At 41.8% G+C, this 15350-nt stretch overlaps 2 protein-coding genes across 5 annotated transcripts; both read right to left on the bottom strand.

Annotated features, from left to right (window-relative positions):
* Window positions 1-7: 7 nt before the first annotated feature.
* Window positions 8-5497, bottom strand: zdhhc12b (zinc finger DHHC-type palmitoyltransferase 12b). Of its 4 annotated transcripts, none has more exons than XM_046374880.1 (6): window positions 5228-5497; window positions 4904-5078; window positions 4494-4633; window positions 3709-3801; window positions 1883-2052; window positions 8-1786 (listed from the first exon to the last, which is right to left on the bottom strand). In XM_046374880.1, exons 2-6 carry the CDS (start codon window positions 4998-5000, stop codon window positions 1471-1473), a joined length of 816 nt encoding a protein of 271 aa, XP_046230836.1. In that variant the 5' UTR covers window positions 5001-5078; window positions 5228-5497; the 3' UTR covers window positions 8-1470. The 4 variants fall into 4 exon arrangements, with proteins under 4 accessions (XP_046230836.1, XP_046230838.1, XP_046230839.1 ...); XM_046374882.1 differs by having other exon boundaries at window positions 5239-5497; XM_046374883.1 differs by having other exon boundaries at window positions 5341-5496.
* A 422-nt stretch (window positions 5498-5919) lies between these two features.
* On the bottom strand, window positions 5920-14371 carry uap1l1 (UDP-N-acetylglucosamine pyrophosphorylase 1, like 1). The gene is made up of 9 exons (XM_046374879.1): window positions 13681-14371; window positions 12377-12581; window positions 10677-10852; window positions 10368-10540; window positions 9106-9299; window positions 8361-8501; window positions 8075-8260; window positions 6602-6668; window positions 5920-6322 (listed from the first exon to the last, which is right to left on the bottom strand). Exons 1-9 carry the CDS (start codon window positions 13958-13960, stop codon window positions 6236-6238), a joined length of 1509 nt encoding a protein of 502 aa, XP_046230835.1. The 5' UTR covers window positions 13961-14371; the 3' UTR covers window positions 5920-6235.
* Between the last annotated feature and the right edge of the window lie 979 nt (window positions 14372-15350).

The raw sequence follows: 15350 nt of genomic DNA, 5'->3' as shown, positions 1-15350 counted from the left end.
CTCTTCATGAAACTTTGATTTATTGATGTGTGCAGTCATTTTAAAGTAGTAAAAAAAAACCAAAAAAACATTGCATGACAGTATTGCATATAATTCAGAAATACACAACATGAATTAAATGTTAATTCATATAAACCAGAGCTCTCAGCACTGACTCAGTCCAACTGGAGGCAATCTGCGTTCTGTCCAACACTACTGCTGTACATTAAATTCAACACATTTATTGCTGTCTTACAAGGTTACTATTGCACAAGGAGAGGTTCAGATGGAAATACCAAACAATGTATTGCACTCAAAGCTCTCTACTTACGCTCTACTCTTCAAAGGTATTCCCTCCAGTTACTCAAAACACTCATACAAAAGTCAAAAGATATTTTCTGGTTCAAAATAGTTTAAAAAGTATATACAATATAAAATAGCTTGGAATGCTGTCCCATGAAAGTCAAAGCATCCTGTACATCGTGACTGGGCTAAATGCTAGGAACAATACAGTACACTTTTTTCACACACGTATTTCAAAATACTCATTTTTCACTATTAACAAAATTGTAACCTGTCAGTAACTTTGACTAACAGCGAGTGGACCCTGTAAAACCTCTGTGCACAATAAATATGACTGTAATTATAGAAATATATCCCATGAAACAAGAGGAGGATTCAGCTTTCTGGACTAAAAACCATTAATGTACCATTTTATTGAAATTCTCCAACATGTTCATCGGGATCTGTCTCCAGTGAGTCAACCACAGATCTGGATTGTCTACACATGCACCTAAATATTTTTAAATCTAATGTTACAAGTAAACTCCAGAGTTAATTAACAGTCCATCCCTTAGGTTTACCATGTGTCACAGTAAGACCAGAAGTACTTCAAATGTGTAATTACTGCCCACATAAATGATTCAATGAAGGGAGCAGCAGTGACTGTCAAGTGAGACGTGGGTGCATAAACAAAGGCCAAGCTTGAGTCAACAGGGCTTTATGACTAGCTTCGTTTAGAGCCTTACGACTGGACGGCAAAGTGCCTGCAGACAGTGTGGATAACTGTCTGTCAAGGTATACTTGAATGATTGTAAACAACTGTTCGAAATAAAGGCTGTAGTGCTGGTAGCCTGTCACTGTGAGATGCTAACTCAGGTTAGGCTCCTCATTCTGGGGTCACACGAGACAATGTTTAGTCTGTCGACAGCCACTTAGGGAGAGGATAGGAAAAACAGGAAATGTGGACAGCAAAAACAAAGCAAGACAACACAAGCAAGCAATCCATTGCAGTGCAGAACCACTGAAAGGAGAGAAGTTAAAGAAGGGAGCTGTTATGGTGTTATGGCACAACATAACGTGCCTCTACAAAGGTAAACTGCACATAGGAACAGTTTATCTCCCAACTTTGTAGTCATGTGCGTGATCCCCAAAACCAGCAAGTATGTTCATGAGGAAAATCCAGTCTTTTAACTCGCCTGCCATGTGCTTCTAGACTTGGTCGCTCCCCTCCCTGAAGTACACCTGTTCCCACACCACTGTGCCCCACACACAGAAGAAACCCCAAAGGTTGTGGAAGGTGCCACGGTCAAAGGGGTTTTCATCAGCGCCGCAGTGCTTGAGGTAGGAGATGCGGTGGCGCGACATGAACTCCCAGGTAGTGGTGTTGAGAGAAACCAGGTAGAGGTGGGAGCCGAGCAGGAGCAGCACGATCAGCGAGAGCAGAGCCACCAACACGGCCACAGCCAGCAGCATGCCATTTGTACGCAGCCACAGCTGCCAGGCGGGTGCGTAGCTGAAACCCGTCCTGAGGAAACAAGCAGGAAGGAAGCCAATTGTGGAGGCTTTGCGGCTGTAGCATAAATCTGCCAGCAGAGGTGAGCGGTGACAGCGTTGTACTCACCAGGCAATGTGCAGCCCCCACAGCAGTACCAGCAGCTGGACAGCCAGGTAAAGCACAAACCAGCGGTGGTTCCTCTCACCGACACAGTTCTCAATCCAGGGGCAGTGATGGTCGTAACGCCGGACACAGTGCTGACACGTCTGGCAGTGCTTCGATCTCATTGGCTGCTGCTTGGAATAAAGATCATTGTATTTAGAGGAAATAAAAAATATTATTCGAAAAAAAAAAAACTACACTCACGCCACGTGGTCTGCTGTCTTAACACCGATTCACAGGCACACTTGATCTGAGCTAACCCTGGCCAGTAAAGCTGATTTTGACCAGTGATGTGGAAAGAATAGCTGCTGATGCTCACGAGCTTGGAAAAACAAACTGGAATGAGATTTGAGCTTGTAGGCTGTAGGCCTTCACTGAGCCAGGAAATCTCCATGCTGAGAAAACCATGGACACACATCTGAGCTTTGAAGACATCGTGTTGATAATCTTCAGATGGGATATTTTCAAACAGCAACACTCTTACAGCTTTTCTGCAGCGGTTATGTTGGGAAATGGACTGTTGTGTGATGCAATGCTTTATTTGGAATAACATGATGGGAGCAAGTTTCCGTGTCTAAACCACTCAGGGTGGAAGGTGAGGGCTGACTGCTACACAATAAACTCGATATGCATTTGATTAGCTTTTGGAGTGATAAGCTTTTTACATAGAGAACTTTTTATACAACCTTTACAGACAGAAATATGGTTGAAAACTGCAAAAGCTAGATAGGCTGAGTTAAGATTTTTCTGTCAAAACGTATATGCCTTACGCTTTTTGCAGTTAGGGTGAAATAGCGAGCTGTGCATCAACAAGTCTCAGAAAGCGCTAGATTTAGATTAGAGTTGGTTGTTGTATTGTGTTAATCTGTATAAAAAACAGAACTGTCAATCAATGTGAGAGTGATACCTGGTTCTGGTGTAATTTAGATCACAGATCGTGAACTGGCGTGGATGTTTGACAAAGAAGTTAAAATACAAAACGCTGCTGTACTCACAGATCTGACGGCTTAAATAACTACCACACAGGCGTGTAACACACAACCGTGCTGCTTGGCAACACCGCCGTTATTCTATACCATCCTGTGAGTGCTGTACACCTTCAAGTGTCACATTTCAACCTGAGAGCTACACTTGCACCACAGACAGGTGACAAATGACACAGGGTTCCTACACATTTTCCATTTCAAATTTCCAGACTTTTCCATTTCTCTTTATTATGTATATAAGCACATTCTGACTATGTATGCTATTATGCTACCAAATAACTACCAGAACACTTTAGCATGGTACCATAACTGATACAAATCTGGACTGACATTTGGAGTTCCTGGCCAGCCAGGCTTTTTATTTGGGACTCTCAAGCCAGCTCCCAGAAAATGTGTTGACCCATTGTGACCGTACAGTACACCCCCCTACCCAGACAGTTTGATGATGTTCCACTGCCAAACATCTCTGCTACAAAGAAGAAGCAAGTTAACTACTGCTACTATGCAGACAAACTCAGTATTTAGTTTTTCGTGATACTATGCATGTACAGTTCAAATGTATTGCTGCATTTCCTGTCAAACTAATTTGGTCATGGATGTCTGGATTTAGTACAATTATCAGTCACTTGGGGCACAACTGTATTACAGTTTGTGACATAGAGACACAAAGGCAGCTCCGTCGCATGCAGCACCTCTTGCCTTCCAGCCATACTTGACGACTGAGCAAACTTGTCCGCCATCAGTAAGATGCACTTGAAAGCCACTCGAGCCCACATCAGCACGCTGACACGGTGGGCAGCTTACCTGCAGCAGACAGTGGCCACAGCGGCGCTGACGCAGTGACTTGGAGGTGGGTGGGATCATGTCCTGCTGCTCCTCAGTCACTCCCAGTGTGAACTGGCATAACAAAGGAGACAAACTGGTCAAGGAAGCAACTGCCCATTTTCAGCTCAAGCTTTGATCATGACCTGCTGGGTGTGACTGTGTTTCCCCACACACTTTATTAGAAGTTAAGCAGTATAATCTTTGAGCTGATGAACATCATTGCACATTCAGCTCGTAAAAACACTGAGAATGATATTAGACAACACAAGCCCTTTCAGTGATTAGATTACTCCTCCTTACATCCCATGATGTCCCTTCCCTGGCATACAGATGTACTGACTGCAAAACAGCTATGCATCAGATGCATGCAAAACATCTGCAATGCCACTGAAGAAACATACAGATAGAAAAACTGAGCTGAAATTAGTGTTTGGCAGACCATACAAGAGCCAATCTTCTTTGGAAAAACAAATTAAGAAAATGACCAAGGACAACAGATAAAGATAATATTTTTCTGATGGATTAAGAAAAATGTTATCAGTGGTTGATACAATTTTACACCACATTACACACTATTATCCCAAAACATAATCGTTCCTTTCGGCCTTTTTCAACAAGCAACATCCACTCAGTTGCCTTTACACATAAATCCAAGCAGACACCCACAGTAGTCCCAGCTACCGTTACAGCTGCTCCACTGATTCCTGATACCAACCAACCAAAGATTTGCGATATGCTTAAAGACAGCAGTATACATTAATTACCTGTAAATCGCTATCGTCAGACAAGATGAAGCCTGGGTCCATCAGAGAAACAGCAAAATAAAGCAGCACCGACACCAGCACCAGCAGGACGAAGAGCACAGGCTGGACGAGCTGGCCAGTCTCCTCCTGCTTCCTCAGTTCTTCAAGCAAAACAGGAGAACACAAGAGATTCAAGTCAATAACACTCCCGCTGAGAGGTCCCAGCCTCTGTCTGAACCCGAGAGGATAACTCCTGCCCAGTTTATTTTCGATTTATTCTTCCAGCTAAAAGTACATATGGTAATATATGATTAGACGTCAAAAATGAGCTTGTCATTCCACATGTAACAGAGTGCCAACAGCTAACGTTACACACAACATTGGCCTATGATGTATTATCATGTAGAGTACAAGACGTGCGACAGGCTCACCTGTATCATGTAGGAAGAGTATCAACGTTATGACCCATGTCAGAATCACATGAGCTGTTCTGACCACAAACCCTGAGCCAAAAACATTTTTGAACATGGTCCTCCTAGCATGTTATAGCATCCATCGCAATCTTCAGACGGATCTAATGTTGTTCAGATGTTAAAACTGCCTCAACTGTCAATGATAGGACAGGTATAGTGTTAATTATTAACTAACGACAAAAATGATATTTAGCGTGAAAAACCGCTAACGTTGACGCTCCTTTCAGACCAACAAGCGTTCTGTCAGAAAGCTAGCAACCATGAATGTCGTCAGAGAAATACCGTTATGTTACCAAAGTCGGCGCTAGGCTGCGGCGTTCACGTCATTTGTTTCGCGTGACTAAGCCAAACACTGAATTTCAGTCGAAAAACATATATTGATATAAGCTTATTACATAGGCTTTAAAGACTCCACTGAACACGATCCCACAGCTAAAGAGCAACACAAACCGTCCGCTTCGTTTTACGTTTTGATGCACTTTATTGTTGTCGTCTCCGTCCCGTCTAAGCTGCGATTGGCCAGTGTCGGTCACGAGACGGTCCAGGATAGGGTGGCCGGGAGGGACACTGTAAGGCTGGGACCTGCTCAGTGTACTAAACAGGTTTAGCTCTGCTTATCTCTGGTATGCAAGCACACATTTATATGTCACTTTAGCAGATAGGTGGTATGGTATGTGGCATAGTGCTATGGCTCTATAGTTACACTCTTGGGACCGGAAATCATATCTTCACATCTGAAGTCATATTAATTTAGCATCACCACCACTTTTACATGTCACAGGAAATGCTCTATGTTCCATCATCCATTTTGTTACCTAAAGCTTTTCCAGTTCACAGCTGCACAGCTGAGTCTTTGTATGGAGGCTCCTTGAGGTTGATTTATTGACTTATTGTAGCCTGTAACACTCATACTTATCCTAAAACAACTGAATTATCGGAAATGAACTCTTTGACTTTGAAAGTTAAAGACGTAGTAGAGTAAAATGAATTTAATAAAAAGAATAGGGGACACATAATGAGGTATTGGGATAATATTTTTGTTGTCATATAATTTTGCCAAAGTCATTGCTAGTCCTTCATTTGCCTTATTTGTTTTCAAGCTGTTCATTAGCAAAGGGACAATTACACAGTTACACAAGATATGATTATCTTCAGTCAAAACTCAAACATTAGCGCATTCCTGGACAGAAATGACCCAACACATCCATCCGGGGTTGCCATCTCCATTTGTACTCCACTGTACTGAAATTTCTGCTGCCATTAATCAGTCTTCCGTCAATCAGAGAAATGTTACTGAGCCTGCAGCTCGTTGGCCCTTTTTTCATCCAAAATGAAGGGAGATGGCAGTATCCTCCCTTTCAGCAGTTGCTCCAGCCCCTGACAGAAGAGTGAGATAGAGGTTAAATTGATTAAATTAAAGCACCATATTTAATCATTTAGGAGGGGCTAATTCTCAAGGTATAACACCGAAAACAACAGCAGCGTAATCAGTGAGAAAAACTATTTTAAAGGCAGGCTGAGAAAATTAAAAACTACTTTATTCAAAGAGTTGCTCTATAGAGTTCACCAGTTTAATCCAGCCATTGGATTTGGCCCATCTCTAGAAAGTGAAAGCTAATGTTTTACATGGATCTGTAGGCACATTCATGTCCTCACCTCTCCAAAGTAAGAGACCAGTGGAGATATCTCACATTGTGCTGGAGGGTTGTCCCCTGCTGACACACTAAAAAGAAAAAAAAAAAGGATAATTTTAGATTTCAAGAACAGCTTCAGATTTCTCTGTCTTAACAGAATACTCACAAGTCCATAAGCACACTGAAAGAATTAGTGGTCACTGTAAAAATCTCTCCTCTTCATATGGGGAATTTCAAACTAAAAAGACTGTAAAGATTGACAATATCCACAAGACTCAAACTGCAGAGGTCGCTTCATATTACATTCTAGATTTCCAGTTTTTAATACATTTGAAAGTAACACAGCCCTCTCACATATACTATAATTACTGCCTTGAGCTATCCTTCAGTATCAGTGAACAGGTATATAATGTATATGCAGTATTCTGTCTGCTGTATATTTTCATTTTTAACTAAAAATGTGGAATCGTACACATACATGATGAAAAGTTATTTTACAGTAAGATCTGAATTTTAAATGGACTACGCGTACAATTTAGATGTGGTAAAGTCAAAGTAAGGAATTAGATCAGGAGGTGGAGTATGTAGGAAAAATTAACGAATTATACCTCAGTCATGCTCTTTAGAGAACACGAACAAAGTTGTTGTTGTTTTTTTTAAACTGATATCCAAACACAGACCTCGGACACTTGATATCACTCTGCTAGCTATTACGCCTCCAAATCCAAAGCATATTGGATTAAACAAAACTTATAAAAGGATGAGTACAAGTCTAACAGGTCACTTTTGGTGTTAGTAATTTGGTATGTTGTGAGCTTTAGTGTTGGTAGGTTGTGTTTTGTTTTGTTTTTCTAAACAACCAAGGTACACTAGCTGTTTCACCTAGTCTCTGGTCTTTATGCTAAGTTAGGCTAATTTCCTGCTGATTCCAGCTTCATATTAAGCATACAGATGAGAATAATATCTGTGCTATATAGACAAAAGTATTCAGATACACAGTCAGATGAGTCCAGTGCAGAAGAACCCAACTGGTCTGCACAGAACCCTGACCTCAACCCCATCAAACCCCTCCTGGACAAACTGCGAGCTGAGCCTTTTCCCAAATGGGCAAAACCACCCACAGAAACACTCCAAAATCCAGTGGGAAACCTTCCCAGAAGAGCGGAATTTGCCACAGTTGTAAAGGGGGGGACCAACTCCACACAAATGTCCCTGCATTTAGAATGCAAGATCACCATAGTACCTGTGTAATGGTCAGATTCCCCAAAACTTTTGTCTTTATAGTGTATCTCCTTTCTTAGCTTGAAAGTGTATTCCCCAGAAAACGTGGAGGACATTTTTAATTAAGTTATGCTACTGGTACCACTTCTGCTTTTCAAATCGAAAGGTATTCTGTTCCCAACCAGTTTTTTTGTTCCAATTTTAAAAGAGATGAGAGTTCAAGTTCTGACACTATCTATTGCTGCAGCATGTATGTAGCAACATTTCTTCTGACCTGGCTGTAGCAGGGAGGGTATTCCCATGTTCATCCAACAGCGTGGCTCCTGCAGCTGTGGCCCAACGGCAGTGCTGAGCCAGCAAAGAGTTCCTGGCTGTGGTGGGGTTGTCTGTGGCTGCTCCATCTGCATTTTTCAGGGGGGAAAACTCATCCTCCCTCACAACTTCAAACACGACAAAGCTCCTTTACAAAGAGAGAAACTCAGTGTTTTAAATACTACTACTACTACCTAAGCCGTTTTAGGTAGAGTAAAACTGCGGATGTCAATAGCTGAAGACAGTACCTTGAGAATGTAAATACATCAAAAACAAATTTTTCCATCTTTATGCCATTAGGTTTGGTAGGTTTGACATGATTGCCACATGAATCCACAAAGGGCACTTTCTTGAGTGCTACATGTTGTTTCAGTTGACTTTCAAATTTCCTGTAAAACAAACAAAAAAAAAAACAACAACATTAACACTAAGAACAGAGGAACAAAGGAAGCAAAGAAAGTTATACATAAGATTTATCCTCTGGGGGGCACACATTTCCACATAAACCTGGCCAGTTTTTGAGAGTATTAATAAAGTTCAAATTTTTGACCTGATGGTGGTGATATGGAGCAGGTCAGGGAGTCATCAAACTCCCTCCTTTGAAGCTCTCCCTGAGGTTTCTTCACACATTTGTGACCTAATTAGGCCTAATTAAAACATTTAGCAGCTAAAGAGACAGATATTGTTTTCAGGAGATGATCGGGACCAGAACAGAGATAAAATAGAGTGGATATTGGTGAAATTGATGTATATGTTTGACTTCTAGATTTGTGAATAAACACCCGATTACAACAGATGAGTTAAATGGAGGCTTAACTTGGAGGAAAAACATTGCCCTGACATCCATATATCGGCGTGTTCTGACAGTCTGGAAAGTGTCATGAGATAACTTTTATTGTGAACTGATGCTATAAAAATAAACTGAACTGAATTTCACTTGCTGTGCTGTGCCGTCAGAAGGATGTTACCAACACGTGACAGCAAGGCTCTTACTCTGCCACATCCTGCAGGAAAGCCCTTGTAAAGAAGTGATTGCAGATGTTTCCAGCACTGTACACCAGCTCTCCTCCAGGTCCTCGGAGCTCAGCTGTTTCTGGTTTTATCTCGCTGTACTCCACCACCTGATAGATGCCTTGCACTCTGCAAACAACACCCACAGGCTCGGAAGGGTAGGCCTTCTCCACCACCTGACACATGATAGAGGTGAGAAGGAAACAGGAGTCACAATTAAAAATTACAATTTATTATTATCGATTAAGGCTACTGAGAATAATATCAAATAGTGAGAAATAGCTGCACCTTTGCCAGCTGCAATAGTAAAGTTATTGTATCACCGCATACAATGATATAATAAATAATATTCTGAAATGGGCCATTCTGCATAATAAGTACTTTACTTTAGGTATTTCAAGCACTTTTGAAGATTTTGAGAGCAGGACTTTTACATGAAGCTGAGTATTTCTACTCTGCTGTATTGCTACCTTCACGTAAGTAAAAGATCTGAGTACTTCTTCTAATGGTCTTGTCTCTTTTATAGTGTTAAGTTTTCGCCATTAAAACCACTTAGCACTTAGTGAAACCATTCCGTGTCCATTCCGGGAAATAGAACAGATGTGGATTTTACTAGTTAGGTTATCTCTCCACAGATAAGATCGTTCTCCTCTCCTTGTCATATAATGTAAAAATTTAATATAATGCAAGTTCAGAATCACACATTGCCAACTTGTTCTGCTAACTGATGACTTTATTTGAAACACACTGACTGTGGCAGGTGGCAAATCTGCATATAACAGCTATTCAGCTAAGAGTTGTTCAAACAACAGAGTGACTGCATTTTCTCAGTATTTATGATGCTCTCTGGAGTCAGAACACGGTTGGCCTAACTTAGACTCGACACAGGGAGAAACGGCTAGACAGACTCTGTCATAAGTTCAAGACTACACCTGCCAGCACCTTTAGAGCTCACTCAGTAAAACATTGCATGCCTTTGTTTTTTCATAATACACAAACAGAAGTGTAAAAAAAGCTCCAGCTCTGTATTCCATGCACAAACATGACCCTCAGGAACATCCATCCATCCATCCAGTTTCTATACCGCTTTTCCGTCAGGGTCGCGGGGGAGCTGGAGCCTATCCCAGCTGACTACGGGCGAGAGGCGGGGTACACCCTGGACTGGTCGCCAGTCAATCGCAGGGCCACCCTCAGGAACAAAATAAATGAATTCTTCACTCTTCTACTGTGTGATATTACGCTACCTTGGCTCCACAGTCAGCACCTTTGCTCACACAGAAGCCAATAAACACAGGGTCTGCCATCTTGACCAGGATGTTGTCCACGCAGTACACATGTAGGTACTCCACTCCCCTCTTCTTCATGTCCTCCAGGACCTTGTTTTCCTCCAATACTTGGTACAGACCACCATTCCCATCTGACAGAGGGAGATTTTGAAACATGGCTCATACCTCAAACTATCTTGAACATGCATCAACAGTGTTAGGTGAAACCAAAGTGATTTCACAGATATTTGTCCCTGGATCTTCTAAAAGGAGCGGATAAGCACCTACCTGGGGCCATGGCTATCTTTCCTTTATCCTGAAGGATGACCTTTCCATCAAAGGTCACTGCTGGGATCATCCTTTGCTCAAACATAACAACGTTTGATGGTTCCAGTCCAAAATAGTTGTTCTCCTTGAAGAACTTCTCAGTGGGAGCCAGAGTGAACTCACTGGTCATTATGTACCTGAAGAGTTGGAATAGTACAGATAAGAAGTTTCAAATGTTAAATTTAGATTTACTCTCTATGATCCTACTGACATTATATCTCTTAAAACATCTCCAAAACCCAATCACAGAGCAAAACAAATCATTTTATATCACTCAGAACCCATTAAAGTGGCTATAATAAATATGTATCAACAATGACTCACGTGGCTACTTGTATGCAAAAATGCCACTCATACCGGCAAACCCACAAATGATCATGACCAGGTAGTTCCCAAAACCACAGATGTGCTCTTGAGTCAGCCTCACAGCTTTCATCAACCTTGTTCACAGCAGCTAGTATTAGCCAGGTGCTTAAGGCACAAAGTTACTTTACACAAAGTTACTGACTAACTGGTGGACATACAGTAGTATAGCATTTCTGCAAATTTACTGCAAATGTGTACCAGTTCCAAATATTGGTTTTCTGTCTGCTTGATTACTTATAATTATTATTGGCCCAGAAATACACATATGTGTAGATCCCTAGAGTGTGAGTGTGTGTGTGTGTGTGTGTGTGTGTGTGTTTTACAAATAACCCTCGGTGGAAGTTAATCTTTTAAAAGCTAGGCTACCCCATCCTCCTAGAAAGGTGTGTATCTGTTATTTGATTGCCACGTTTCCCTCACTCTGGAACAGGAGTTGTTCTCATCAATTTGTCAGTAAATAAGAAGAGGTTTCCGTCACACATCAGTCATCCACTATAGTGGCCTCTGTGGTACCAAATGATGTCTATGATCTGACGTTTTAATGCTTAATATAACTGTGACTTACTCTTCTTATTGACTCTTTACTTCCTTTACGTTCATTTTGGGAGTAGCAGAGAATATTTGACGCAAACAGGGAATAAACTGGTGCCTAAAAATTCAGCAGCATGCAGCATGCATCTTACAGGGGAGGATTCTCACTTTTTTGTGTCCCCAAGGCATGCCAAACCTGAAAACAGCTAACATTAGGGCCAACAAATGAAAGTAAATGTAGGTTTAACTGCAGCAAGCAGTAATAATGTCATCAGTGAGCTTCAACTGAATTTGCTGGTGTAAATATTTAAGTTGTATCCATTTTCCTTGAAATATTACAAGTCTTTGTCATAAGAACTTTATATATTTCACATCAAATGCCAACAATTCAGTTTCCTGTCTAAACTAATTTTTTTTTTTTGCAAAATAAGTAAAGTATCTTAATGCATTTTGGCTTTCTAGGATGGATTAGCTAAAGTTTTTAATTTAACCTAAAACACAGCTAAACGTCAGTGAATACTGGATAACTGGCAGGTGAGCAACTGTTCACCGTATCAACAAAATAAAAAGAAAGGTAGGTTACTCATGCGTTTACAGCTTGTTTCTGCCCCCCCATGTGGCCAAAATCACTCAATGCCAGTTAAACTGTGACTGTGAGTAGTGTATGATACTCAAATGTCTGTGAGGTTATATCACCTTGTGTTAAATATGCCTCATGTCATCATAATTAGAGCAGTGGTGGAAGGTCCATCACATAATCTTACCATGGAACGGTGCACTTTGAGCCATGCTTTCTGTCCGATAGCTCCTGGATTTTGTGAATGCGCTCTGCCTGGATTTGATACAAGGTTTTGCCACTTGGTAACCCAACATTATACATCCCTTTGGGATACTGAACACCAAGACGAGTCCCCTGACCGCCAGCCAAGAGCAGGACTCCAACTCGATTCCTTGAGATTTGCAACAGCCCTGTCGAAACAGAGTGGTAACATGAGCAGCTGCAGCAGGGTACACGAAGGTAAAGTTACTGCTTTCAAATCACAGCCTTTAAACTTTAAGACAAGCGGCCAACATAGCACGCTACACCTTTTATTATCCTGTGTAAGTGAAACCTTTCATAAAACGAGGTCAGGTCACATATGTGCAATGAGTAGTTTAAAAGTGATTTTTCCATTCTCAGGTTGTCTCATTTTAATAGTTTAATAGAAAATAAAGATAATCCACCAATCTGCATTAGTTATGACTGGATGATATTGCACACTTTAAAACAGATTGATTTGTAGACCCTGCACCGCATTGTTCCACAGTTATAATGTTGAGACATAATGTGATGGATTTTCGAAACGGATGGATTTCTCTCAAGCCAATTTTAAATACCGACAGCCAACTTAGAGGTTGAGCCCCTCAAAAGGGCCACAAGATAAATCTGAGGGGTCGTGAGATTATTAATGTGAGAGGACAAAAACGTGTTTTCATTTTCTGACTTTGCTCTCGTCTTTATTGTGAATACTGGATAATCAGACCTCTTTTGATCCTTAAATTGTTCTTTACATGAAACCACCTGACAGGTTCAGAGAGAAATGCCTGGTGGAACTGCTGGAACACCTGAAACATGAGAAAGGGTCACACCCAGACAATGCCTTTTAATGTGTGGCCATAAACCAAGTAGACAGGGAACCTCCAATCTGATCTTGGATTGTATTTCATCATATATCCCTAAAAGAACAATGCACTGAAGCAGAAATACAAAGTAGTGTAAAATTATAATACTCAAGTTAAGTACAAGTACCTCATAACTGTATTTAAGTAGTAACGGTGCCTACTTGAGAGAAATGTAGTCGTTTTCCATCAGTAGAGTGCAGTGACTGATCATTATTATTAATATAGTTTATGCTGTTGTTAATATAGCGGTGCATTCAGAGGAGCGTTAGTGACAAGTCAAACTTCATGTTGTTTTTCGGTAACCTGGCACCATCTTCCTCTTCTTTTTTTCTTTGCCCTCTTTCCGATATTTTTTGCAGATTACCGTAATCCCACTAATAGCTGCGCCGCTGTTGTTGACACTAACCTTCATTTTCCCACTTTTCTAGAGCGCTTTTGTCACTTTTCCTCACGCTGCCGATGAACTCTGGAGGAACTGGTTCTATGTGTTGATCCAAGCTGGCGGACGGGGCGGCTGCAGCCCTCGCAGCCCCTTCACAGTGTTCCTTCAGTCTCTTCAGATCCAGCTGAGACAGCTCCCGGAGGAAACTGTCCCTCTCCCCCTCACACAGTTCCGACCAAAACTGCAGAATGTGAGATTGTCCAGCACTCTCCAAACTCTGCTTCACTTGCTCCAAGGAAAGCATTGTGTGTCTCGGTAACAAAACGAACCCTGCAGTAGGTCATTCAAAGAAACACACATCCAACCTCCTGCAGGCAGGCTATAGGTACAGGAGTGTGGCAGTTTTCGGGAAATGACTGTGTGTCATGAATAACTCGTGACTGCAGCTCTCGGATCCAAACAAGGATCCTGCGGTGACAAAGACAAACACTACAGGATATGCTGTTTCGGCGCTATGACAGACGTCTTTGAGCTGTTCCAGGAGTGCAAGAGCAAAACATGTCTGAAATGGCTCCGTGAAAACCGACTTTTGGACGACTGTCAGCAAACAAGTTCGGGCTGTGCTGAGTCGGCGTCTGTTAGCACTCAGAGTGCTAAAGAAACCACTGCTATCATCATATTTATACACGCCATATCTAAACACGCGCGTGTACACTGCATTTCACAACAGATATCGGATCATATTTCTTCCCACTGTGGTTTGGGCCAATTAGTAAAGCACACCAGGGACCGTCTCCAAATTGCACACTTCTTTGTTAGTACCAGGTCTGATAACATTGCTCTCCAAAAGAATACACAAGCTAGAATTTGTTCTACTTAATGAAAAAAAAATCAGCTGCCGTGTTAATATTTTAACAGTCTAATCTGGTGCAGTGGTTAGCACTGTCACCTCACAGCAAGAGGGTTTCAGGTTTGAAACCCGGTCTGAGCTCTTCTATATGGAGTTTGCATGTTCTCTCTCTGCCTGCGTGGGTTTTCTCCATCCGACTTCCTCCCACAATCCCAAAAAAAACATGCACGTTAGGTTAATTGGCTGCTCTACATTGTCCCTAGGCATGAGTGTGTAGGTGAGCGGTTTGTGTGGCAGCCCTGCGATAAGCTGGCGACCAGTCCAGGATGTACCCCGCCTCTCACCCTTAGTCAGCTAGGACAGCCCCCCGCGACCCTAACGGATAAGCGGTACAGAAAATGGATGGATGGAATATGCACTGCCCCCTACAGGTTGAAACCCGGATATTGCAACTGAATTTCCTGAGTTGCAGTAAATATGCAAATATTTTCATTTCGGATATTTTAACGTGACTGTCTGTCTTTGTGTGTCGGCCCTGTGGCTCCTTGGGGACCAGTCCAGGGCGTAACCCGTCTCTCGCCCACTGTGAGTTTATGGCAAAGCTCTCAGTATATGTGCTCTGGAGGCTTGACTTAGTTATATTTCTACAGAGGGAAAATTAGCAAATTATTTTCTACAGTAGCAACATTTCATGGAGTGATTTTAACCTTTACATGATACATAAGTATTACAGCAATATAATATAGCTGACCCTTCTCACCCTGGACACAGACTCTTTGTGAAACTCCCTTCAGGCAGGAGGTTACGGCCCATTCGGACCAAAACCTCACACCACAAGAACAGC

Source organism: Scatophagus argus, chromosome 20, assembly GCF_020382885.2.
Source record: "Scatophagus argus isolate fScaArg1 chromosome 20, fScaArg1.pri, whole genome shotgun sequence".
NCBI lineage: Eukaryota > Metazoa > Chordata > Actinopteri > Scatophagidae > Scatophagus > Scatophagus argus.
Note: the sequence above shows the minus strand (reverse complement) of the source record. Positions and strands in the feature narration are given on the sequence as shown.